Source organism: Drosophila albomicans, chromosome 2L (assembly GCF_009650485.2).
Source record: "Drosophila albomicans strain 15112-1751.03 chromosome 2L, ASM965048v2, whole genome shotgun sequence".
Lineage (NCBI taxonomy): Eukaryota > Metazoa > Arthropoda > Insecta > Diptera > Drosophilidae > Drosophila > Drosophila albomicans.
This window is the reverse complement of record NC_047628.2, coordinates 14923089-14950514: the sequence shown is the minus strand read 5'-3', so window position 1 is coordinate 14950514 and position 27426 is coordinate 14923089. Positions and strand designations below refer to the sequence as shown.

At 36.5% G+C, this 27426-nt stretch overlaps 3 protein-coding genes across 6 annotated transcripts in view; 2 read left to right on the top strand and 1 right to left on the bottom strand.

Annotated features, from left to right (window-relative positions):
* LOC117564337 (lipase 3-like) overlaps positions 1-27426 on the top strand; it is a 28242-nt gene that overhangs the window by 60 nt on the left and 756 nt on the right. Inside the window, exons 1-4 of one of the 4 annotated variants that reach the window (XM_034243044.2) lie at positions 24033-24157; positions 25444-25676; positions 26744-26921; positions 26985-27346. In XM_034243044.2, the coding sequence (XP_034098935.2) occupies positions 25449-25676; positions 26744-26921; positions 26985-27346 (768 nt within the window). In that variant the 5' untranslated portion in view covers positions 24033-24157; positions 25444-25448. Of the gene's footprint in view, positions 1-24032; positions 24158-24309; positions 24392-25443; positions 25677-26743; positions 26922-26984; positions 27347-27426 lie in introns of those variants that run through there. The other 3 variants (XM_034243042.2, XM_052002543.1, XM_052002542.1) reach the window with 3 other exon arrangements.
* On the bottom strand, positions 973-7738 carry LOC117563541 (long-chain fatty acid transport protein 4). Its single transcript, XM_034241920.2, is given in 6 exon segments — positions 973-2357; positions 2418-2619; positions 3457-3549; positions 3551-4084; positions 7291-7586; positions 7685-7738. Coding segments are annotated over 5 exon segments (1875 nt in total). The 5' UTR covers positions 7395-7586; positions 7685-7738; the 3' UTR covers positions 973-1415.
* LOC117563542 (leucine-rich repeat protein 1) lies at positions 8398-10047 on the top strand. The gene is made up of 2 exons (XM_034241921.2): positions 8398-9089; positions 9192-10047. Exons 1-2 carry the CDS (start codon positions 8517-8519, stop codon positions 9903-9905), a joined length of 1287 nt encoding a protein of 428 aa, XP_034097812.2. The 5' UTR covers positions 8398-8516; the 3' UTR covers positions 9906-10047.

The window sequence follows — 27426 nt, the reverse complement described above, 5'->3', positions numbered from 1 at the left end:
AACTTCCATGATTAGGAGACTTTAGATCTTTTTATTTCATGTTCAGAGTTGTCTGCTTAGCGTTATCTGTGTGACAAAGGACATTGCGATGTTCCTTCAAATGGCTGAATTAAAAGTTCTTCTGGAATTTTTAACAAATGCCTAACCTTTAAAAAAAGGTTCGATAAAATGTTGATTAAACTTTTAAAATTTATAGAAAACCATTCTATACTCCTTTTTATGTTGAATAAAAACTAGTATGTACTTTAAAATCCTGGAAGATTTTTGATAGTAAGTTCTTAAGAAATTCGAATAGTTAACAAGAAATGACAATAATTCAAGTATATCATTTACACACCCATAAGAACAAACTCTTTGATATTTCAGTCATGAATATGCAAATACAAGTTTTATTAGCTTATAATAAACACAAAATTCCATTGTACCCAATAAAAACAGGTCGTTTAATTCGAAGCTTGCATTATGAAACGATTTTCACAGTATGATTTGCCAGTACTATAGATTATAAACTATACGCAATATAACTAAATAACTAATCTACATACACAATCGATTTAGGGCTATTTATAAATCAAACCTACATATCTTATCATATTTTGCATGCCAACACAGCGGCCGGCAAATGTTTTGCTGATAACCCATTCGAGGTCCCACTGTAGCAATTGCAATCTATGTATATATATATATTGAATAGTTATCTATGTGCTTCTCTTTCCCACATTCCATTGGCGCACATAAAAGGCCTATTGCATTGTTATTAGGGTTCAAGTTCAACTGCAGTTTCGATTTCGTTTTCTATTTTTGTTAGTTAGAAAAACGCAAAATGAGAAGAAACTTAGTATTTTGATATGTGAGTTCCAAAGCGCGCACGTTCGACGATTACGTGATGTTAGTCAAGTGTATTGGACAGAATCGGAGGGGGCTATTGACGTAATTTGTATGCAGGTGAGGGAACAACGAAATGCAAGTGAATATAATTAATAAAGAACTTTATTTTCGATAGCTTGATTAGGAGGACAGACAGTGAAAACCAGAATGGCTGCTCATATATACAGGCTAAATTAAACAAAATCGAAAGCGAAAATATATAAAATTGTATCAAAATTGTAGATGCTACTAAAATGACTAACAATTAAGACACAAACAAGTCTCAAATTTGCACTTAACTACACGTTTTGGGCGAGGAGCTGTTACAAAACTATACAAAATGCTGTGTTTCTAAAAACAAAAATGCACAAATTTAACTATATGCTAAGTATATATAATAAGAAGTGCAATACTCAAAACTCCTCTCTCGGTTTCTTTGTGTGTGTGTGTGCAATGCAATCTTAAGGCTATGTCAAAATGTCGCTTACAAATTAATTAACAGCATAAATGGGCAAAATTTTCAGAGATCTCATTCTCTGGATTTCCACTTAAAATCGAATCTCGTTGCGTTGCACCTGCTCGTAAGCGCTGGGCGTGAGCAGCTCGTAGCGTCCCTTGGCTGTCTGATAGTAGAGCGCATCCTTGACCACATTGGGATCGTAACCCTCCTTCTGCAGATCCACTTTACGCAGCTTGAACGTGCCCGTCAAATCCACCTTGGTGAGCAGTCGCAAGATTTGGGGACGTGCATACGCAGGCAGCACTTTGGCAAGATTCACGGCAAACACATCCAGATCGAGTTCTCGTTGCGGATCATAGATGGCAGCCATGCCAGCGCGTCCTTCGGTATGCGGTATGGTCACTCCGTACACCACAGTGTCCTTGTAGCCAGCCACATTGCTGACCTGAGCTTCCACCTCGCTGGTCGAGACGTTTTCACCCTTCCAGCGGAACGTGTCGCCTGTGCGATCCTTGAAGTACAAATAACCCTTCTCATCGGCGACCAACAGATCACCGGAAAGGAATGCCATGTCGCCGTGCTTGAACACATCCTTGACAATCTTCTTAGCCGACGCCTTGGCATCGACATAGCCCAGAAATTCACGCGATGGATTTCCCTTGACAATCTTGCCAATAAACACGCCCGGCTCGTTGGGTTCGCACAGCTGGCAGAGTCCGTCACTGTTGCGAATGGGCTCGCCGGTGTCGGGATCGGCGCGTATTATCGAAATGGGATAGACCTTGGGCAGAATGCGGGACACGAAGCCAATGGCACCCACAGTGTTGTCGTGGTTCATAATGTTCGCATTGCCCTCGGTGGCGCCATAGAATTCACCCACTTTGGCAATGTTGAAACGCTCCACGAATTGCGGCCAAATCTGTGGACGCAAACCGTTGCCGAAGACCAAACGCACGCGATGTGCACGATCGTTGGACGAGGCTTTGGTGGCCAGAATGTAACGCGCCATTTCACCAATGTATTGACCAACCTGAGCAGTAGAAAGAACAATTAGAAATCACTTTCTAAAGTGAATAAAATAAGCACTTACTGTGGCATTAAACTTGGCACAGTCCACGAAATAGTTGGAAGCCGAGAACTTCTTGCGGATGGACACAGTGGAGCCAAAGAGCACAGATTGACCCATGCACATGATGCCACCAGCTGTGTGATAGAGCGGCAATGGAGTGTAGAAGACATCGTCATCTTTGAAGCCCATTGTATAGTGAATACCAGCAGCAATGAATAAGTACCTGTGAAATGAAGAAAAGATTAGAGATTTTTTTTGCCTTTTCATTTTAATTATTTTATTTGAGAAATCTTAACAGCTTGTATTTTATATATTGTTTAAATATATTCACATCTCTCAGCTAGTTGTTTGTTTTTATTTTTGTTTTGTCGCTAGCAGCTTCTTTAATGTTTGAAAGTCACCTTTCACATCACAAACTACTGTTGCACCTCTGTAGCTCACAAACAGTTTTTAACACACAATTAATTGCCTTTATAATAAGTAATTACTATTTTATTTAGTCTCTCCTACAGCTGCTTTAAGTGTAAAGGTGTTTTTATATTATGATGTTTTTATTATTTCTGTAACTAGCAGAGAGGTTTAACCCAGTAATATATTTTGTTGTTGCATTACTTAATAGTCAAACATTTCTTCCCTTTACATAAGATACTTTAATTAGAAGTACCCTTTTGCATTTGTATTATTTCTGATGTTAGTCTTTATTTCTAGTAGTTAATTTCAAATTTCTAATCATTCTTTATTTTCTACGATTGTATACATATATAATATTTTCTAGGTTTTCGTTTCTCTCTAATCGCTTCTTAAATATTCTTTCCCTACTTTTCCTTTTCCAAGCTTTCATCATTTCACAAAAAGATCTCTAGCTCTTGACTACTTTCTTTCTGATTAATATTTTTATACGTAACTGTTAAATGCATTTCCTAGCCCTCGTTGCACTTCTGCTCTACTCTGAGAACGGTAATGTCATAAAAAATAATGAGCTTAACTTTTAATGTACATTTTAAAGAGCTATAACAAATTTAAGAGTGTTTGAGTAATGAGGCTCATGTGAACGACTTACCGTGAATGGGAGATAACCGCCGCCTTGGGCAGACCCGTTGTGCCCGACGTATAGATGTAGACGAGCTTGTCATGATGCGCCAACTTGCGTCTTTCCTGGTTTCTCAGCACTGGCCGCCGACAGCAGAGTGTTAAGATTCTTGGCCTGCTTCAAAGCATCCGATTGCGTGTTGTTGTTCTCGTTATTGAACTGGAACAGGGTCAGATCAGCAGGCAAGTCCTTGCTTACATCACTGACAGCCTCAATGAAATCCTCGCCATAGATCAAAGCATTGCAATGGGCCACAGTGATGCTGTGCAACAGCGAAGGGCCACGCAAATTGGTGTTGATCAGCGGGGTGATGACACCGATCTTTGACAGACCCAGCCAGGTGGCCACATACTCGGCACGATTCTCCAGCAGCAGACCGACAACGTCGCCCTTCTGATAGCCTTGAGCCTGCAGCACATTTGCCACACGGTTGGCATGTTCGTTCACCTGGCGGAATGTCCATTTCTGGGTCTCGCTGACAATGGCCACCTTCTCGGGATTGGCGCGAACACTGCGCTCAAAGACATCGGCAACCGTGTAGTTGAGACGTTCATGACGCTTCGTGTAACGCAACAATTTGCCATAGGCCCAGAGAGCGCTGTGAGAAGAGGAGAGGAGAGAAGAGCAGAGCGTTAGTTAAGAGGTTAATCGCAGAGTAACAAGTCAGATTAGTGATAAGCTCAAAAACAACAACACATACAACTTTTTATCAATCGATCTGCGCGAGTTGTATGCTTTATGGCCAAATGATTGCGCAAAACAAACCGAAATAGCCACAAGTAAATGGAGCAACGTCCGTGTCCCAGATAAGGTTTAAAATAAAACCCCTTGACGGGGGGCAAACTGCAATAAAATATGTCTGGGAAATTGGAATTGCATATCTCAAGCAAAAGTAAAACAATTTTACAACAAATTTGAATGTGTTTTCCCTTTTTCGTTCTCTTAACTGTCTGTAAGTCAATCTGTAGTCATAAACATTTTCGTGTTACACATTTTTCAATCAATCTATTAAGAATAGAACTGAGAGTCAATCTGCTATCACTAACACAATCAAATTGATTTATTTTAATTGCGTTCTAACTGCTTAAATATTGCTGCAATTAAACTGTGATTAAGTGCTATAACTATAAAATATTCATTAACTTGTTTATTAATTACGAAGGCAACAAAGTATTGAAATTCTACCAGCAACAATGTAAATTTCTAATCCACATTTCCACAGTTTATTTTCATGAAGAAAATCAAATGGAAAGCAGATTAGAAAGCTTAAAGCAAGCTTATACAGAGCATATCGAAAGTTAATTAACTAAAGGCTCATAATTTATGGGCGACCTCCATTTGTTGCCAAGTATTTGGGGAAAAGTCTCGAGTGCTGCAGTAAACGCTATAGTTCATTTTTTATAAGTAGTTATTAATCTTGAGGAATTTTTGCACCTTCTCAATCGATTTGTTGAGCACTCAAAAGTACTTTTGCACATGGAAAGTGTGATAAGATTATCAGCTTAAGCAGCTGTGGGGGATTAGAAATAAACTTGCTTGACATCATTTCGATTTAGTAATTAGATTCTAGAAAGCGAAAATAATGAACTAAGTGAAATGAATAAAATACCTGGAACTTGTATGTTAATTCTGGGAAACAACATTTAGATTTGTGATTGTTTTAAATGCATTCAGTTGTATACCTGCTCAGCGTTTAAACTTTTGCACTTTGTGCCCTGAAGTTGTTAGTTGAGAGATACATAAAACTACCGAGAGAACTGAGAGCTGAGAGACTTCAGAGTCCACAAGGTCAGCAAGAAACAACGCGCAACAGATTGCCGATTTTAAGAATCTTGTTAATGCCTAAAACTGAAATTTCAAAAAGTAACACAAGCTGGCCTTGTACGTGGAACTCGATATAACTTCATATGTAGCTATAAACATTAATTTTTGCCGACTTCATGCAATTTGCAACCACTCAAATTTTAATTCAGACTCAATACTAAATATGGTACACTGGCTCAAAGCCATTGACATCATAAAATACTATCATTAATCTATATGAGTTTATCATTTGTAATTAATGCTTGCCCTTACAGTACAAACTATAAAGACATGAAAAGGGTTGTTGTATTCAATGAATACAGACACAACATGATAATTGCTTTAAATAAAATTAAATGCTGATACCGTGAATGATGTGTTTCATGAGGTTCAAATGCATTTTTATATACATTTCAGGGCAATAATTATATGTTGGGTTGTGAAAAGTTGTATTACATCAATGACAAATCTATTAAACTTGGGAAATTTATTTAAATATAAAGAAAATAAATGGATTGTTGTATTTCCTATGCGATAAAAGCAGAGAGTTCCTTTTAAAGTAGAGTATTTTTTGATAGTGGTCAAAGTTTAAACTACAAATAGGTTCATATAAATATTTCAAATGAAGAAAAAGGAAAATCAAATATACATTAGTTAAAACTCTTATATGGATACCTAGATTTAATTTATTTTAAATCAAATGTCATTTAAGTTTTACGAATGTATTTGCTTGAAAAGATGTCAGTTTGTTGCCCTTTTGAATTTTACACATTTAGCATTGCAAAGTAGATTACTGGGGCTATCGCTAAGCAATGTCTATTCTATTGCATAAATATTCTATGCTATCTAGAACTTGTTCCTTGCGTTTCATAAATTTTGTAAAATGTGTCAAACGGAAATTTCCATATATCGGCACCCTCCCCAATGTAGAGAGTGTGGTGGCATTTATAATTGCTGTTGGTTTTCATTGAATTAGTGTGTAGTTATGTGGGTTGCTGCCGATCGTTGTGGCAACCCTAGGCTAAGCAATACACACACAAACACAAAAGTGCTACTTCCGCAATTTTAATTGAATTCAAATACGAATAAAAAAAAAGAAACGAAAAATAATAATGAACGCTAAAAACGACGGCGATATGACGACGACGTTTTCAAGAACAGTTCGTGCGTTTGATCAACTGTGCCAGAGTTGCCCCCCTCTTCCCCCCTAACCGACCTAAACTTCCCTCAATGCAGCAGACAAGTTGCTTCTTCTTCTGTCTGCTGCCTAGAGGGGCAGAGTGAGCGAGAGGCAAATACAAAACTAAAATAAAAAGTTAAATTAGTATGCGCTGCAGGGTTTTGGTTCGTTCACGCACTATCACATGGCGACTGAACTGAGACTGAACTGGGGAACTGGATAAAAGTGAATTTGATTTTACAAAGTTTGTTTTGGTTTCTTCGACAGACGACCTTGAACCTGAGCGAACCTAAAGTCAATGACTGGCAATAAAAATAATTAAACGGCAAATATTATGAAAATGCGTAACTGATCAAAAAATGGATGACACATATTCTGCTCCATATGTTTTGGTTTGTTTATATGATAGTTAAATATGTGTGCGTGTGTGTGCTATGTGGAAAAGAAAAGCTCACGGTAAAAGAGAAAACTTTGCGCGCAGTAATTTTCTGAAATTTAAGCTGTTGCTGCTGCTTCAGCTGCAGATGGTCGACCTAAAAAAAAAGAGTAAACGCTACGAGACGCGGGGACAAAACGAGTTTTTTTCTATGACTTCCAGCTTGTTATGCGCGTTTGCTTGGGGTACAATGGGCAATGTAGTGTAGACATTGCTTTTTCTTTTGCTTTTTTGCGGTTTGTAGCGGGGTTTGTCGTCAAATTGAATTGACAAAAGAAAATGGTAATTGTATTGAAATGCACACCACTTGCGGTATTGTAAACTAATCGACACCAGAAGAGAGATACATAGAAATGCGAGTGAGCGAGAAACGAACGAAACTCACGTTAAATCTCGTTTGGCTGTTGCTCCCGCGATGTAGAACCAGCGCCAAGACCTTGTTAGCAGCAAAGCGCTGAGCGCAACGAGCACCGCAATAAACCAACCCATTGTGTGGAGCGTGTAGATGACGCAGGCGACGGCCAAAGCGAATGCGACTGTCGCGCAAAAATAACGAAATATGACTAAAAATCGGTTTCGCCGTTGACGTTTGCGTTGCTGCAATGATCGATAGCTCAGCGATAACGATTGCCTTCGTCGCTGTTGTTGGTGAAGATCAGCTGAGCCGGACGCACTGAGCAGCTGTTTTGCAGAAACGTTGCCAGATCGGTTGTATTTTTACAAAATACATTTTAATTACTGTTAAGTAGTAAAATTGTTTTATATTCTTTTATACTTACGTTTGTGCTGTAGAGTGCACAGTTATCAATGTTAATGATCACGTTGTTGTTTACATTATTATCCAGTAAGCTGTTGTGCTGTAAATATTTCCACTTTAAAATAGATTTCGCGCCATAAAAGCTTTAACATATGGCAGCTTTATAAAGCTACACCTTTTGTTTTGGTTCTGCAAATTATTGACTTTTTGCAAAAGTCTCTCCATAGTTGTCTTATTGCAAATAATAAGCGTTAAGTAAATAAATATACTTACAGCTAGTTCCCGCCTTTGTTGACTGCTGTTGTAATTGTTATAACGCAAGCGTTGATAACGCGATTCGTTGCGTTGTCACAAAAATCCATTGAATACATAAAACGGTAGAAATTGTCGGCGAAGGCGAACAACCTTTCGAAATAACATCTTATTTTGCCTTAAGCGATGTGTTGGCAAGCCCGTTGCGTTTGTTAGTGTTTTTCCAACAAAAGTATTTTTTGCACCAGCAAAAGCAGTTTGTTTGGTTTTATAACCGTCTATGGATTCTTCTTCTTTTGTTTACTTAAAGCTGCTTTATTTGTCGGAATGTGACCATAGGCAACATATTGAAGTCGTGACTTCAAAATGTACTAATTTAGATAATAGTAATAATTTAGATAAAATACCGTTTTCAAATTGAGACTTGTGAAACGCCGAAGTTATCGATGTAGTAAAGCATCTGGCCGCGCCAGCTGTTTGTGCAAACATAGTGGCAACGCCATCTCTGTCGAAAGCGGCATCAACAATTCAACGCGGAGGAAATTATTATTTTACAATCATTGTGTTGATTAAATTGTGCAACCACTTAAAGCAGCTGCGCAATGAAAATACTATGCGAGGTGCAAGTGGTTAATCGCACTACACAAGCAAATCGAACACCTAGAGCTGTGAAATCTACACTCGCCATTGGGTATAAGCAAAGTGCGCGCGATTCCAATGGCAATACCAAAAAGGAGCTGGAGATGGTGTTGTTTACACCCCAAGTCAAGGCGGGAACGCGGTACAAGGTGCGGGACAACATACACAGCGTGCACACAAAGTTCGTGCTAGATGGCAAGGCAACGATTGGTTTCAAACAGCCTGCAGAGAATCTGCTAATCAAATGTGATCCTATACAGCTGAAAGGCTTCCTTCAAACTCTCAAGCTAGGCATGGAGGGTAAGGATGCCATTAATCTGAGACTGAACATAGCGTCAGCGACGGCCATACCGCAAAAGTCCCAGCCACAGCAACGCATGACGATCAACAAACGCAGCGAGTATCCCATCAAAGGATTTCCGCGCACACTTAAATCACTGTCAATTAACAATATACAACTAATAAAGCTTAGCTTCGAGGTCTGCACGCTGCGCAATCTAACCCAGCTGGATGTGAGCGGCAATAAGCTGACAAAGGTATTTTGGTGAAGATGCTAGTCCATTCGATTTATGAGTTTAACATTTTAATCTTATTGAAAAGTGCAAGTAGCGGTTAAAAATCCTCTTTAATCCTTGCAGATTCCTGCTGAGCTTGGTAGATTGGCTTTGACCTCGCTGCATTTGAGTGGCAATGCCTTAGGCGAGCTCAACGATTGGAGCTGGCTGCGTGGCAACAAGTTGACGCAATCGCTCTGCGAGCTGGACTTATCGGCTAACGGACTCGACTACTTTCCGCCTGCATTGGTTAGATACGAGCGTCTGGTTACGCTAAATCTCAATCACAACAATCTGCATCACCTGCCCTTTGCCATACGTCGCCTGCAAAAGCTGCGTTCGCTGCACGTGTCCAGCAACAAATTGGAATCATTGCCCGCGGCCATAGAAGATTTGCACATCGATTTGCTCGATGTTTGGGGCAACTGCTTCAAAGGTTTCAATGTGGAGGCCGCCCAAACTCAACTGCAACGCACCACTGCCTCACACACACCGACGCCGCTTTGGTTGCAATCTGCACGCGTCGTCGCCAACCACAAATTGCCCTATTCGGCGAGCACATTGCCCGCCATACTCATCGAACTCATCTCGGAGGCGCCCAAGTGTCTGTGTGGCAAACTGTGCTACGCGCTAGAGGCGCAGGATTTGCTGAAGCGTGTGACGCAACCGAAGTTTACGCACATTAAAAATCTGACCTACAGTCGCGAGCATCAGATCTATTCGGATGTGATCATCTGTGGTCCCAATTGCTGTGCCTATCAGCAGCTTAAAGCGCTGTTTACAATTCGAATTGCGTGAGCGTTTCATTTTCATATTTTTCAATTTGAATAGCCCTCGGTTTGGCATTTTATTTTAAATGATTAGTTTCATTCCAGTTATATTATTTAAAATTTCAAATGACTGATAATTACGTTACCCACATTATAAAAATAAAAACGAATTTAATAATGATAATATCGAGTAAGTTTAAAAACTCATTAAAGAGTGCGTAAATTTAATGTTCAACGCAGAGTGCTTTGTCTTGTTTGGCTTTGGAAAGGGATGCTAGGCGTATTGTTTTTGTTTTGTTAATAAGCAGAAGCCTCCTGTGCAATGATTACTTTTCATTTTGTGTAGGGTTTTTTTTTTGTATTTTTTGATAAGACAAACTCTTGGGCCGAGTGTAATCAAATTTTGTAGCATACTTTGCGGCTGCATTGAATAGAACTCTCACTTGGGGCTTTCGCTTTCGCCAGCTAGCATAAAGACATTAACACGCACAACCACGAGCTGTTACCCGGTCTCATTCCCCTCCCCGTCCCTCTGAGGCGCATCGCTTACTTTGTTTTCATATATAACATTTTCTCGTTGTTTTTATTATTAAAAGCTTCGTGCTTCGTATGTGACTTGCATAAATACGTAGCATGAGAGCAAGAGTTTTTATCAGTGCTCAACTGACACCTAAACAGTCCTGTCTTCTTGTCTTCCCTCCCCTCTCTCCTCACACACACGCACGCACACACACGCAGGCTGCATAAAAGTCCTTGGTGCTATCATTTTCCAAGCATTTTCCTTTCAGCTTTATCAAATCAAAACTCCGAAGCGCTGCCACTTTTTTAAATAAGCATAAACAGTGACAGTCTCCAGACTCTCTCTCTCTCTCTCTATCGCTTTGACTTCCTCCCGCATCCACCCCTTGTCCCTATGCTCGTGCAACCACTTGGCAAAAACTTAATGTGCAGCTGGGGAATACGGTCGAAAAGAAAAATAAGCAAAAGCGAACTGAGGATGAGCCATGACTTGTGGCCAACTCAACGCTGGCCTAACTATAAAAATGTTTATCGGATGTGAGCGAAAAGGCGAAGCGTGGGAGGATGTAAGGGGGGGTGATGGGAAGGATTCGGGGTGCTGTGCCTAAGAAGCACAAATCCAATTTTGAGCAGCATTTAAGTGTCCCGATTGCGTCTATGTCGCTTCCTGTGTCTTTCACTCTTTCCTCTTCACACCAAAGTTGCTTTCCTCTGTGTGTGTGTGTTTGTGTGTATGTGTGGAATGCTGTCTTGTGTGTTTGTCTAGGCCTTGTTCTTCTGGTCGTGACATCGCCAGTTCTTCTCCTTTGCCTGCCTCAGTTGTCAGTTTCCAGTTGTGTGCGCTTGTGTTCGCAAATATTTAACTTGATTCCGCATTTGCCTTTCTGATTTCCAGCTGACTTTTTGGTGGGAGCATTCTTAACATGTACATGTATATCATGTTCCAATAATAGAATTTTTGCAATTGTTGAACAAAATCTAATTTTTTATTTCGAGCTTTACTAAACTGTCTGCACTGTTATTATTTATATTTTTATTTTATTTTATTTTTTTATTGTATTTTATTTTATTTTATTTTATTTCATATTCAATATGTACTTAAAATATTTATAGCTTTGCTGTTAACTTGTAATCCTTATTAAAAAACCAAGGTTCTCGCCAGATCTTAAAGGTTTCTAAAATATAGGAATAAACTAATGTTATTTCTGAAAACAAGCTATATCACGGCCATTTCCCTCCGCATTTTGAAAGGACACTTTTCATATTGCTAGCATGGAAAGTACACTGATACAAGGACCAATTTCTAAAATCGAGCATAGTCATTATGTTCTTAAAATAATACCACTTTAAGAACAACTTATTAAAATCAAGACCATTAGTAAGAAATATAATACGACGAATTCTCAAATTAATAGGACTTTATCTTATGTCAAATGTTAAATGTTATGATGTTTTTTCTAACTAAGATTTTCATGTTCTTGACGCACTTTTTAGATGAAAATTCTTGGTACTACGATTAAAATCTTGATTTTAAAATTTTTTTGTTGTCAGTGTGCGAACTCATGTCGTAGAATACAATTATAATATCTTGTACCCAGATGTGAAATTGAATTAAAATTAAATTACATTTTTGCCTTTTCCAAACTAATAATTAATTGGTTCTATGCTTTTTATCTTAATGGTACTTACCTTGCACTATTTATTACAAATTTCTGCAGCACATTAGTTAATTTCATTATAAATGGAGAAATCCGTATTAATCATAAAGTGGAAGTCAGTTGACTATTATTTAAGATTCTTTCTGTTAAACTAATGCACTGTTCATCGATGAACATATTTTATTTTTACATAATGCATAAGCCCCATTTATTAATGGACATCAAAATGAAATGGAGATAGCATGAAAATTCTTTTATAGACTCACAGTTTTCCCCATTGTCAGACTGTCTTTAATGAAATAAGCACAACCCCCAGAAATAATTTGCACAACAGACAACACAAACTTGCCTGCGATGCTTTGGTCCCCTCTGAAACACGTAAAACAAAAAGATGCCAAGTCAGCCAAGTGTCTAATGGAGGGGTGATGTTGCACGAAGTGGGGGCGGGATGGGGGTAGTAGTGGGAGTATGTATTGGGGGGATCTGGGTTGGACTACTACCATAAAGCGCGCTTCAAAGGCAGTAAAAACTCCATTAACTGTCATCAAAAATGCATTTCGCATGCAGCAAATGGTCCAGCGATTGGCAAGGGAGACCATCAAATAGAATAGAATGAAATGGCGCAAATCAAAACACATCGAATAAATCAAAGAGCAAAGAGAAAAAAGAGAAAAAAAGAGCATTTGGTAACGACGGGCAAACATTTTTATGGCTAATCAACGCAGCAGCCATGAAAAGGAGACACAGGAGACGACACCAAGCGGGATTCCCTTGGTCGCATTTTTATGCATGCCCCGAGCACAAATTAACTTTCCAATTGATGGAGAGGACGGGGAGGGAGCAGAGGGTGGCATTGTCACTCCCCACGCATTACGAAAGCCGCTTTTCGCTGTGGCATTAAATTTATCCCCAATTTGCGTGCAGCAGTCCAACATTTTATGCCACAACTCAAGAGAGAGGGGGCGACGGGTGGCGTCTGGCGCTCCACTTTGGCTTATCAAATTTTATTAGCAGGCCAGCAAATTGTTGCAAGACTACGACGACAAAATAACAACTTGAAGCGAGCCAAGTTATGAGCCACCCCACCAACAAACTGCGAGCTGGAAAATGCAGTCGGCTTATAGCCAAGGTACGCATACAGTTCTATGATTTGTCGCCGCTATCAATTTCGAAGCATTTTAGCCGAAAACGAAACGAAACGAAAAACCAACCCCCAAAATATTCGAACCTGGCCCAAATGGAGAAAAGCAAAGAAAAACGACCGGAAAAGTGCAAACACACGCGAAACTGTCGTCGACTTTGGCCTCAGCTATCGCTTCTATGAGCAGCATGTGTATTTCGTATTTCGTATACCAAAGCCAAACCCATCCCAAGATAACCCAGGTTTTTTTTTGGGGGGCTTGGTTGTGCCGCGTGCGCGAATCCAATAAAAACGTTTTGATAGGCTTATGACCGGGTTTCTTCATGTTGCCACACCAGTTGCAATCTCCAGGGGGGAACAACGGCTCGCTCCCCCTCGGCAGATATATTTGTCTTGATATTATTTCAAATTTACTTGCTAACTGTTACAGCAAATTGTGATAAGCAGGCGCTAAAAATCGATAAACTCGCCAGCTTTAATATTCTACACGACCGTTTAAAGGCTTAACGCAAGGTAGTACAAAATAAAACGTTTTTAAAAGGTAAGGTAAAGAAAGTGTTTACGAAAATGTTGAGAAAATCAATTGCGAAGGAATTGTGGCACAATGGAAAGAGTAAAGCATGAAATTATAATACTGGTAGAACATATATTTGAATACTACAAATATGCATCAAAAGTATCGGAATAAGGTTTTAGAAATTTAAAATAGTGTCTTAGAATTGTTTGCGCAACATTTTAAAAAGAAAAATATTCTAATTGAAATGAAGGGTTTTGAACAAGATATACACACTAATATATATATGTATACATATGAAAATATAAAATCTATAAATTAAAGTAAAATATATTACTAGAAAAATAAATAATGATTGAATAAATTAGTAAATAAGAAATTAAAAATACCATTTCTTTGTATTCTAGTTTATTTTTGTAATGTAAATTTTTAAAATTTAGAAATTATGTCAAAAAATCAAACCTAGAATATTGCAAGTAGAAATAAAGTCAGAGATGTGCGATTCTTTTTGTTAGAGAAAACGTATTTAAATATGGAATTTGTCGAGGAAGACATATTTATATAATTTTAAAAATAATATAAGGTTATTCTTGTAGCTCTGAATTAACACTATATTTTGAGCTAACATTAATTTTTGGAACTTTTTCTGTTTTACGATAAATAATTTAAACTCGTTCATTTGTTGGTTTGCGTAAGAATTCGCTAATTTCTGCAATTATCTTAAAACAAAAAAATAATTCCAAAATCTTTCTAAGCTCTTACTCTTACTTATCAACAGTTATAAGATTAATCTTTACTCAAAATAATGAAATGTTTTGGTATATGTTTCACTTTAGATAGTATTCCCAGAGAATTTATATTTATTTACCTATTTTAAAATAAATAATGCACTACAAACGGGCTACTTTCAATGCCATTATTTATAAATATTATTTCGTAATATGGTTCAGCCATTTTTTGGCTTTCGTTAACTTCTGCAATTATTTTGAAAAATAATTGTTAGCTATAATTAAAGTGCTAATCAGAGCTATAAGATTTACCTTCAGTTTATGTAATATTTCATATTAATTTGCCCATTTTTAAATACATATTGCACTATAAATACTTGTCCATTTGTAATGCCACCATTTATAAATGTTCTTAGTGCATAATGTGGGTTGCAAATGCGCTCGAAAGTATGCCACATGAAGTTGTAAGAGCACGCCATTTGCTCAGTTGTTCTGCTATGTAGTTCAAACAGCAAACAGCAAGTGGAAAATCAGTGAGGCGCACTTATGATGAGCAAATGGCAATCTCCCTCTGTTTCATCCGCATCCGTATCCGCATCTGCAGCCTCATCTAGAGGACTCTAGCCACCCCATCCGTTGATTCATTGGGCACTCAAATCGTTGCTCAATCTCTGACCTCAGGCGAAAACCGAACTCAATCGCAAAAAATTGACCAAGAGCAGCAGAAGCAAAAGCAAATCAAACGTTAGTCAAACAGAGCAAAACAAAAATGCGAAATACATTGGCAAAAATCAATTTTCAATTTAAAATTTAGATGCTTCCCCCGCACTCCACCTCCTCCCATCCTTGCCACGCCCATGCGCTTGCAAGATAAAAAGTGCGTTGAAGCGAAAAATGTAAATAGAATAGAAAGTGTACCCAACGCAATGGAAATGCTACAGGTTGGCACATTTCGTATTTTGTATGAGCCTTTATGATGTTTCCTCTCTCTCTATGGCTAAATCGGTATCGAGGGGCGTGGCGGGGTGTGCGAAAGGCAATCGACAATCGACAATCCTCAATCGACAGTCGGCAGTCGATTTCAAAGCCAAATATTGCCGCATAAATCTGGTGAAAAAAGTTTGTTTTGCGGTCAGTGGAAAGGCGAATTTGGCTGGCTGAAATTTATTTGGAATTGTTGCTGGGGTCTCTTTGATTTTTATCGCTCTTCCGAATTACTTTTTTTATCCTGTTGTGTGTTTTTTTTTATGATTTTACGGGCGCTGTATCATTGTTGAGACGCTGACCGCATGTTGGGCATGTTTCGTTTACTTAACCCTCGACGGTGCTGCATTTCATTAGCATTAGCCGCCTGGATGTATCTTTGAGATACGCAAGTATCTCGCAGCTCTCGCAGTTTGGCAAACAAACCGGGGAAATTGCTTCGCCCAATGGGGGAGATGCTGCAAAAGCTGTTTAATATTTATTTACTTGTTGTAACTATTTTGTAGAATGGGAAATGTTTCAATCACAAAATTATTAAATATTTGTGTAGCTCAGGCAAAAGTAAGTATGATTAGATATTTTGTGCATTAGCTCTTTTTAAATATTTATATAATTATTGTTCCAAATTCATAACTTATGTAAACTGATTGAATTTGATTTTACTGCACAGAATTTAATAATAACATTATGTGTAATTCATTTGCATGCTCGAAATTTAATAACATTTCATTAAATTTAATGCAGCTGCCTGCTGACAGTTGCCAAAGAGGAGAGTCATCCATTAGTAGGGTTATGCTGTCCTGGGGCGGGGGTCTTGGAACTTTGCACAAGACAAAACTGTATACACTTTATTGCAAAGTTCTTGCGAAAATTAATTCATTAGCATTTTATTGCTTTGACGTTGTGACACAGCAGCAGCAGCAGCAACTGCTGGAGACTCCATCTTCAGCTTCATTTTCATCCTCTTCCCTCACCTTTGGCTGCTGCTTGAATAGTGTTGTCTTTGTTTTCATTTGCCGTTACTTTGATGTGTAATTAAATCAATAATCACTTTCGACTCGTGCGTCGTGAGTCTCAGTCTGCGTCATCAGGCAGTTTATTAGCTGATTGAATGTAGATGAAAACGCAAATGAAGACGTCTTGAAAGCATCTCCAGGTGCCACCAGGTGAGCTGAGGCAATGCTTTGGTAATCTTACAGTTTGTATTTTAGAAGATTTGAAAGTGTAACTTAATACAAGCAACACAAGTACAACACAAAACAAGTACAGTGTATATTAAACTGCTTTAGCTTGAATAGTTGTATTTAAAGCCAATTAGAAAAACATTTAATTCATTTGTTCAGAATATAACAACAACATAATAAGTAGCTGTAAACTGACAAAGTTAGTTAGATTAATATTCCATCTTTACTAAAAAGGTTCAGTGTGAATATTTGTATCTTGAATCTTTGAATGAAAAGTTTCAGCTTGAATATTTGTATATTGAACAAATAGAAAACATTTAGGAAAGATGGACTTTACTGTGAGCTATCTGCGAAATATACTAAAATATATCAAAGGCTGTATTTGGTATTTGTATATCACAAAACATACCAGATACTCAATTAATTAATATTTTTTATCAACTACTTATTACAACTCTCTTATAAAATAATGCAAATAATTGCACGCTGAATTGAAAAGTTTTAGTTTGAATATTTGGTTTTTAAGAATCAACTTAGTTAATCTCAGTTTCTTAATAAAACGTTGCGCAAGGTAAAGCATCGCCAATAATTAGTTAATTAATAATATCAATTAAATATAACAACTCTCTAATTATTAACTATAAAATATTTATTGTGTCTTTTATTGAAAGCAGTTTGAATTTGAACTGTTCATACATAACACTAATTAAGTTGTCATAAAAAATGACCGCTCGAATGGATTAAATTATTGTATACTAATTTATGCAAACAATTATAAAAAGTACTTCAAGTATTAGTTATTATTATAAAGAATTTCATTGAAATAGAAAAATTAGCGAATGAAAAAAATATTAAGTGCTCGTCAATAAATGAAAAGCATTACTTTCAACAGTCGAATAAACTATTTACAAATTTATTCAAATAAAAAACATACACACAGAAAAATAACGTATTTAGTGTTAGTCGATAAATAAACAAAATTGCTTTTAAGCAAACTATTAAAAATGTCTGAACAGGCAATAAAAATTCATTTATTAATGTATGCAAATAGGTAAATCAACGAGTAAAATTAGTAAATAAATATATCTGTCTTCAAGCAATTTCAATTACAGGTAAATGTGCTCACGTTGCTCTCTATTTCATTCTGGAGACTTGGCAGCTGCGTTTAAAATAAGCATTAAAATCTTAAATGATATTTGATATGTAGAGATACGGGAAATCAGCAAAGAGAAGAAAATAAGCAACTCGGTTATTTAATTTTAAGCCAAATGTGACAAGATAGCGGGGATAACAAATAAATCAAATTGTTTTGTACGCTCAGTTATGAATCTAGGACTTTTGACCAGGATTATATATTCAGCATTCCTCAGAAAAAAAAATGTAAAAAGAAAGTAAACAGTGTAGAGGAAATTGAAGACTGCTTTGCAATTTGAATTGCGAATTGAATTCCTGATTTGCAGTCATGGTCAAAGTAGAATTTATTCTACTACTTACGCTTTGAATGTTGCGTACTTTTTTTTATTTAAATCTCAAATGTGCCATGAAAATAAATTCTTATTTAAAGGTAATATTTCATGCTGGTTGCTCACTGCTCCTGCTGCTGTTTGCTCTTTGCTGTTGTTATCCTGTTATCCTGTTGTCGTATTCCCTGCGCATGTATCGTATTACAGGTGGCAGCAGGACGCGTATCCTGGGCGCTTATATCCTGGGCACCACGCTCAGCTGTTGCTTCAGCTTGTGTGTCCCATCTTAGCTTAGCTTTTGGCCTTATCGGCTGCCTTATCATTGGCCATGCAACATAAAACAATAAATATTTTATGGCCTTTTTGCTGAGCGCATAAATCTCTTGAAATTGATACTTGTATACAAGTGTGGGTGTGTGTGTGGGTGTGCGAGTGTGCCAGTGTGTGTGTGTGGGAGGATTTGTTAAGCAAAACAGGAAGCTGCAAAAGCATTGCCACATTGACACACTCAGGAGAATCTGATGCTGCTGCTGCTGCTTCTCGCATATTTTGCAACATTTTTTGCGCTCGCCCGTGGGAATCTGCACATTACAACCACCTCACCTCCTCCTTCCACCATCACCCCCTTTGAGCTGCCAGGATTTGCACATTGATTCGTTGCGAATTCTGGCGGTTTTTCGGTAGCATCTGCTCTACAGCTGGCTAATGGGTTGATTTGTTACTTGTTGCCTAAGCGCTGCTCTTAGAGCCGCTTGTCAGTTGCCTGAGAGTGGAATTTCAGGGAATTCACTTGTCAAGCTGATCACAGTTGATTACACGTGACATTTGCTCGAGTTATTTTTGGGTTCTCGAGAACACAATAATGATGGCTAAATACATGTAAAGTGCGTCAAAGAGCAGCTGTCAAGTGCGCTAGATTTAGAGCTAATCACGAGCTGAGATGGATGAAACATATTAACGAAAAATATACAAAATTTATTTATAATATTTATAAAAATAAAAAAGAGCTACGGGTTTTAATAGTTATATTTTAAGGCAATAAGTTATGTTTAGTCAGTCTCATATCTGATTAAAACAAGTAAGATAACTACTGACGAGTGTGCTCGACTGTGAGATACCCGCTTCTCATTTAAAAAAAAAAAAAGAGTTTCAACAAATATACCAAAAATACCACAAAAGTATTTTAATATACCTTATATTCCTTTTCAATAAAACTATATTAAAAAAATATACCAAAAATACCACAATACCACTTTTTTAATAAAACTATATTCAACAAATATTCTAAAAATATACCGCAAAATGCTTAATATACCGAAGGATAGATTTGGCTTATCGAAAAAAATAGATTGTCGCCAAATAAGCGTTTTTAGCCATACAAAAGTATTTTTTAAATCACTTCCACAATTTTTTTTCTGAATCTTAATACTGTAGTTATTATTGTAATTAAAGTTATAATACCCCTCTGCACTATGGGTAGCGGGTATAATAATATGATAAGCAACTTAAAGTCTCAACTGCCGCTGAACGTGCTCAGGTTGCGGGCTAAAAAAGTCATCACACACGGTCGTAAAATACTGCAAAAACAAAATACCGTTGTTACATTTGATGCCCAATTAACGCATTTGCCACTTCAAATTCAGCCAAGCACAAAATTTGTATACCCTAAAAGCCAAGAGAGTAAAAGAGAGGGAGAGCGAAATAAAAGCGAAGTGTGAGTGAGGGAGTCAGTGAGAGTGTGCCAAAGGCAAAACGTGCTACAAAAGCATGAAAGGTTACAGATCCAGACTAACTCAACAATTCCTTCTCTATCTCGTTCCCCTCGCCATGCGGCTTAGAAAACACAAGGTACTCTCCGCTTTGCCACAAGAAAACGAAACATTTGTCGCTTGGCTGCAGTTTGGAGTTTGGAGTTGAACCCGGGCAGGCAGAGTCGCAGTGAGGAGTTGCACTTCATTAAAAACAAAGCAGAGCGATGACTGACGGAGATCGAATGGGGGATGACCTGTTAAAAATCAGGAAATCACATTTACAATGCATAAGAAATATATATAAAATTGTACATAAAATACTATCTGAAAGTATTGGAATGTTATGGAACTTAAACTTGGTTAAGTAAATATACAATAATTATATAGAATATATACAATAATTATATAAAATATGTGAATCTTAAATAAGAAAAAATTCATGAACTTAATCAACAAATATAAAAAAATATTCTATGAAATATGTTAGAACTTAAAATATATGTACTTAAATAGAATTTGAGCTGCAAGTGTTGCAAAAAAATAAATAAATGAATAGTAAATAAAAATAATTTAATATTTTTGTATTATTAAAGCTGTTTAGATATGTTAAGCTACTAAGTAAATTAAATTTGTATACTCCATCTTATAAAAAAAACTTTCCAAGAGTAGAATTATTAAGCTAACAATGTTGAAATTACTAAAATTATCTGTGTGCTTCCATGAAGAAAATAAATAATTAAATTATGCAAAAATTCTTTAAAGCTTTGGAATGTATTTAATAAAAATTAATAAATTTGTATGCTACATTAGTTCAAAGAAATTTTTAAGAGTACAATTATGAGCTAAAATTTTCTAAATTACTTAAATTATATGTGAAAAATAAATAAAAAATACGCAATATTTTAAAATCTTTAGAGTTTTTCAATGTACAATATATTTAACAAAATTTAAATTTGTAGACTTCATCCATTTAATGAAATTTGTATGAGTACAGTAATGAAGCAAAATTTTTCTAAATTACTTAAATAAAATGTATACTTATAGGGAAGAAATTAAATAATTTAATTATGTACATTATATAAAAATGTGGAGGTACTTCAAATATTAATAAATTTGAATACTACATCAATTCAAACAAACTGTTAAGAGTATAATTATGAAGCTAATCATTTCTTGATAGACGAAGAAATGAACACCCTTCTTTACGCTCTTCTTCAATGCAACACACTCTATAAAATTTATGATTTTTACAGGGTATTAGGACTAGCTTAGTGGCAGTTGCTTTGTCGTTAGGCGACTCATGATTTCTGCAATTACAGCACACAAATGCAAAAAAGGAACTCTCGCAAAAATGAATGATGTAATGCGCGTAACTCGCCTCGTTCTGTCCCCTCCCGCTCCCTCTTTTTGCTTTGTTATTGTTGCTTGTTGACATAACGAATGCCTTAACATTATATTTGTTGTTGTTGTTGTCCCCGCCTCGCCCCTAATGTGTGCACTTCCGCTCCACTTATACGCATAACTCTCGCATTGCGACGCCGTTGAGCGGTTTGTCGAGTTAATGACACTGGCAGCTGGAGCACTCGTCATCCCTGGCCTCTGCTCTCTTCTCCTCGCCTTACACACACACACACATAGAGGAGTCCTGTCAACATCGTTGAGGCGTGCAAAAATCATTTTTCTCTCGCTTTTTTTTCACAGCGCCCTTCAGCAACATTTTATTTATATTTTTCATTTTTCATTTTTCACATTTCTGCTTAAATTGCCTATTTCTACCAATTGTGTGTGTGTGTGTGTATAGGGATTTGCTGTTGTTGTGATCGCTCTGAGGAGTCAAGGTGGCAAATTCCATACATTTTATTTGGCTTCTGCCGTTGACACTTAATTATTTGTATAAATTGACGCAGATGTGGCACAGTTGCCGTTGAAGGGTTAAAACGATTCTGATCTGACAGCTGCGGCATGTTACGCATTGTTGCATGCAACTCAAGTTGCTCATTGTAATGGATATATCTGCTTATCATATTAATAAGACAAATTTTGGCACATTTTTTAACTCATTATTTGAATGAAAAATAATCGTTCATATTTTTTTAAACTTAAATCGAGAGCTCTACTTTCTTTGCATGTTTCTGCTGTTGGTTAACAACAAAAAAAGAAGTTAAAGTTTAGTGCCTTCAACTTTTTGTTATCTGGGTCAAGCAGGCGAGGCTAAGTAGAATTTCATGAGCTGCACAACTTAGCTTAAAAGTTTTGTTGACAAATAAAATGCCTGGAGTTATCTTGACTACTTTTTCTAATGCAAATATCAGTGCAGTTCATCAGCACTTTCCTTCACTCTGTGAAAAACTTAGCAATTTCTCATAAGTACTGCAAGTTTCATTTGTTTGCCTCGGTTGGACAGTTTGAGGTGGAATTGTTCTCCGATGACTATTTGACAACAATTGTTTGCGGCTTGCGGTGCCGGCTGCTGTCAATCCCAAGAGCCAAATTAAAAATGCAAAATGTCCTGGACATCAAGTGGCTTTTTGGTTGCTAGTTGCCCGTTGCCCCAAACAACCCTATTGGGTTAGTTCAAAATGTTCAGAGTGTTTAACCGCATTGTAAATAACGCGAAAATCACAGTATGTCCAAAGGGGAATAACAGTTAGAAATGCAGTTGGAAATTTGTTACAGAGTTTATTGAAGGAACTAAAAACAGTTTAGTTTGATTTAATAAATGTTCTGTAATTTTGAAATAAATTCAATTTAAATCAGTTCAACGATAAACCATAAAATTTAATTAACTTTATACATAGACCAATATAACATGCTATTATAAAACGCCTATAAAATGATCAAAGCAAGCGCTATTAATAGAATTAGCAGCTACAAAATGTATGTTAATTATTAAATCAATAGAAAATTTGCCCAATAAAACTACAACTAAAGATTACACCGAGTAAACATTGCTCTCAAGCTGCTTAGCAACATGTTGCTTGAGCAACATGTACGCTTAGCAACATGTTGAGAGCAAAGCAACAATTTATGTTTGCGGCAGTCGAAAAGTGTTGCTGATCAAACAAGTTTTATGCATTTATAATGAGTCAGACATTGGGCTGACATTGCACGCTGTTTGTGTCTGGTTATCAGAATGCGAGCTTAGGCCAGCGATAATCATAACTTTGTTAGTTGTGTTATGAGTTAATGAACTGCACATTGTTTTGTCACGAATAGCATTTTGCATATTATTGTTGTTGTTTCGCATGCTCGTGAGCAGTACAAAGTGACTGACTCTGAAGTAAGCTATGCACTCGATTCATTATTGAATAACACTCACAACAGTCATTGTCTGATAAGCAGCCGTTACTTCTCTGTCTCTCGTTATACCAAAGCTAGTCAAATATTCAAATATGCATTCAATGCCTTTTATTCAAAATTTGCATTTCATTCTTGTTTGAACAGTTTCTAATTTTAAATTTTCTGTTTCTGTGTGTGGTTTTTGTGTAGCCCTCAAATTGATGTTCGACTATTATCACGGCTTGACCACAATTTGCGATAAATTGAAAAACAATAAACGCATAAACATTGCGGTATAATTTAATTGCACTTTGATCTGCAAATAATAAAAGCAATAATCAGTTTTTCATTTTTTTTTTTGCTGTGCTCCCCCCGGCAATTTAATTTGCTAATCTATCTAGTTAAAGGGTAGCTGTCTTGCTTAATTCAATTTCCTTTGTTTTTGCAATCACATTTCGAGTTTTGGACTTTGTGTTCACAACACAATTTGATGCCTCCTCTTATCGTCATAGCAAATAAAACCTACAAATGAAGGGGCCAAAACATATAGCGCGATTATTAGGTCAGGTCTTGTTACAATCAAAAACCAGTCGCAGTGTGAAGAGCATCGCATGTAACTACGTCATAACTATGACATAGTACACCCGAGTGATCTTTGGATACCAACGTAAGGTATTCACTATGCACTAAACTAATCAGACGAAAGAAAAAAAAAACGCAAATGATTTAGAGACGAGTTTCGAGTATTTCACTTTGGGACAGGTTAGGCAGCTATATATATACATATGTATATATATATAGTACCTATGTGTTTGTGTGAAAACATCGAAAACTTGTAATTAATATTTAGTGCCCACAAAAAAAAAGAGAAAAAAAAAGGTTCAATTCACAGCAAGTCGATAAACTAAAACTCAGCAGCTGCTTCAGCGACTTCAGTCAGAAATCGTCGCCGGAACGAAACGCATTCCAAAATTTTCGACGCGACAGCAACAAATGTTTGTTTGCTTTGTTTGTTGCTTTTTACATAATAACAAAAGTGTAGCAAAGTGTAGTTAGTAGGTAAGAATCGGCTGAAGTTATTTGTATATATATAATTCACTGCGCCTAGCAACTTGACAAATGTTGATTTGCGTTGCTCTGCATAAGAGTTGCTAGGGGGAATTACGACTGCTTAACGTTACGAAAGGTCTCCCCTTTTCCAATGACGCAGTCGCGATTTACACTTGATGGCCCACAGAGCTCCAGGGCTTCAGAGTTCACGGTACGGAGATAAACGCTGCCTGGCAAAGTCTCGTGCGTAAACCAAGTCAAAGTCAAGACTATAATTGGAACTTGAGCATCATTTAATCTTAAGCCGGACTCGTTGCTTATCAATGCTTGTGACGAAGTCATTGCCGCACCGAGAGATTTGAGGGTTATCAACGCACTTGACCAATATTTATTTCCATGTTGTTGTTATTGCTATTTTTTTTTTTTTTTGCTTGCTGTTTTGCTTTTGTGTTATGTGCTGTGTTTTCGGTGATTCAATTGAATTGAAAGTATTACATACTGATATACGAGGCAGTTGAAGTACAGTGTTCACTCGCTTAACGAAATTACTGTGAAGTTTTAAATATTAACTTAGATAGATTCTAAGGTTTTGTGGAAAAGTAATAGATGCGTTAATAATGCATGTTTGTGTATTACACTAAATATATAATACTTTGGAGTACGTTTAAAACAGACATTAAAAATCAATTCGTCAAGATGATTCGATGTAAATATAATTAATTGAATAATATACAGTGAAACATCTCTTAGTGGACTTCTTAAGAGGTACACTTTTCTTTTTCAAACCAGGATAAAAATTAAATTATTGTATATAATGAAATAAAGCAAAAATAATATATAAAATAATATGAAACAAATACAAATAAATGCTTTATTTAAGTTATGACAACAAAATACTTAAAATTTTTTGGAATTTTTAAATTTATATTTTAAAATCGATCATCGAAAATCTCTTTTATCTTGAACTGTCAATTTTATCTTTATCCTATCCTAATCTTTCTTCAAATAACATTCTACGACGCGTTTGTTTATCTATTTATGCATGTCTGTCTCACTCAAGCATTCCACTTAGCGGGTGCACACTGTATAAACACAAACACGCTATAATCAGCATAATAGCATATGTGCTACGGTTTCATTTAAAATGACAAAGTTTCGTTCTCGCTGTAAAATCAACGGATCAACAGTCAACATTTGTGCCTCACAGCGATCACAGCTACTAAAATCATCTACGCTCTAGTATATCATCAATTAATTATATTCACTTTATACATATACACACACAATATAAATAGGGAAAATGGCATTAATATTGCGCTTTGAGCAACTGCTGCTCTTTTCTTTGTGTCTGACTCTGGTGCCATTCGAGAGCAATGCGGATTTATCGCTCATCTTTGGAAATATGACTCTATTCAATGTGAACTTTAAATCACCGGCTTGGCTGGGTCGATCCATACCCGTGAGCAACAATGTTCGCATTGACAGCGATGTGGATCCCAACATACTGGAGGATTCGCACCTAAATACGGTGAGTTGATTCACAAGTCCAAGTGAAAGTGATGAAATTTAATTAAAAGTATTCAAAACTTGACGTAAGAAATGGAACTTTCCTTTGTTTCGCCTATTCGAAATGTTATCAATTAAAACTTTCATCTTTGTACTCAAAATATATTATTATCAAAACTTTATTGAATTTGCAGTACAACAGAAATTTTCTAATCAATTGAACTTTACTTTATTTTCAATGAATCATTTGCCGGAACTATTAGTAATTAAATAGCATATCTATAATCTTTGTTTTTATACAGATATACATACAGTATACATCAAACAATAACACACATGCACAGAAAGTACAATTTTCATATGAATTGAAAACTTTCGTTGTCGCGTGTAATTCATTAATTAAATGAAGTGATATCATCACGGCGATTACTAATTTCTGTAATATAGCATTGCCAATATCATTTGTAGGTTTTAATCTTGTTAGTAAATGCGCGTATTATTTTAAACAGATACATTATTATAATTAAAGGGTTTATATTGGAAAATGCAAAATCAATGGATAATTATTTAAGCTGTGTAATGAATACATAAACAGAAAGAAAAAAACGTGTTAAAATTAAGAATAAAATCTTGAATCAAGATTATATGATCTCAAAATTGAACCAAGAAGGTTTACTCTAAAATCAAGATAAAAATTCTACAAAAATTCTAATTTATCCAATCTTAAAATTCAAGATTATAATCTTGTTTCAAGAATTGTAAAATCTCAAAATTGAACCAAGATCAAATGATTAATTAAGATCCAGCAATCTTATATTCAGAATGTTAAAATTTTCCATCTACTATAAATCATTCTTAAAGCAAGATTTTAATCGGAAAATAAAATGTTCTTAATCTTAAAATGCAAAAAACTGGACTTAAGAACTTTTTAACGTATTAAAGTTTATTTCAAGACAGATTTTTTAAGATCAAAAAAGTCTTAAATCAAGATTTGCAATCTACTTTTTAATTTAGATAGTTTTCTCTACAACTTTTAAAATTACCTCACTTTTAAATTTTGCTAATTATATGTCTGCATTTTTCTTACAGTATGGCCTCATTAAGAAGTATGGTTACCCTGCAGAGAACTACACTGTGGTCACCGATGATGGCTATAAGCTAACACTACATCGCATTGCCAGACCTGGAGCAACGCCTGTGCTCCTCGTGCATGGTTTGCTGGACAGTTCAGCCACCTGGGTGATGATGGGACCAGGCAAAGCTTTGGGTAAGCCAACTACAACACAACTAAAAACAATGAAACACTTAGTAATGACCGTTTTATTTTTAGGCTATCTGCTTTACGAGCAGGGCTACGATGTGTGGATGGCAAATGTGCGTGGAAATACGTATTCTAGGGGCCACATTAAGTATACGCACAATCATGCCAAATACTGGGACTTTACATTTCACGAGATGGGAGTCCACGATATACCCAGTTCCATTGATTTTATACTCAACAAGACGGGATTTCCACAACTCCACTATGTAGGACACTCTCAGGGCACCGTTGTCTTCTGGATCATGGGCAGTGAGCGACCTGAGTACATGAAGAAGATCATCTACATGCAGGCTTTGGCTCCTGTTGCGTATCTGCAGCATTGCAAGAGTCCGGTGGTCAATTTCCTGGCCGAGGTTCACTCTTCGGTGAGCGTAAGTTCCCCTCCCTAAACATTCCTCAATTTCCTATTAGTTACACTTTATATTAAAATTGAATTTCTTTTTATTCCTCA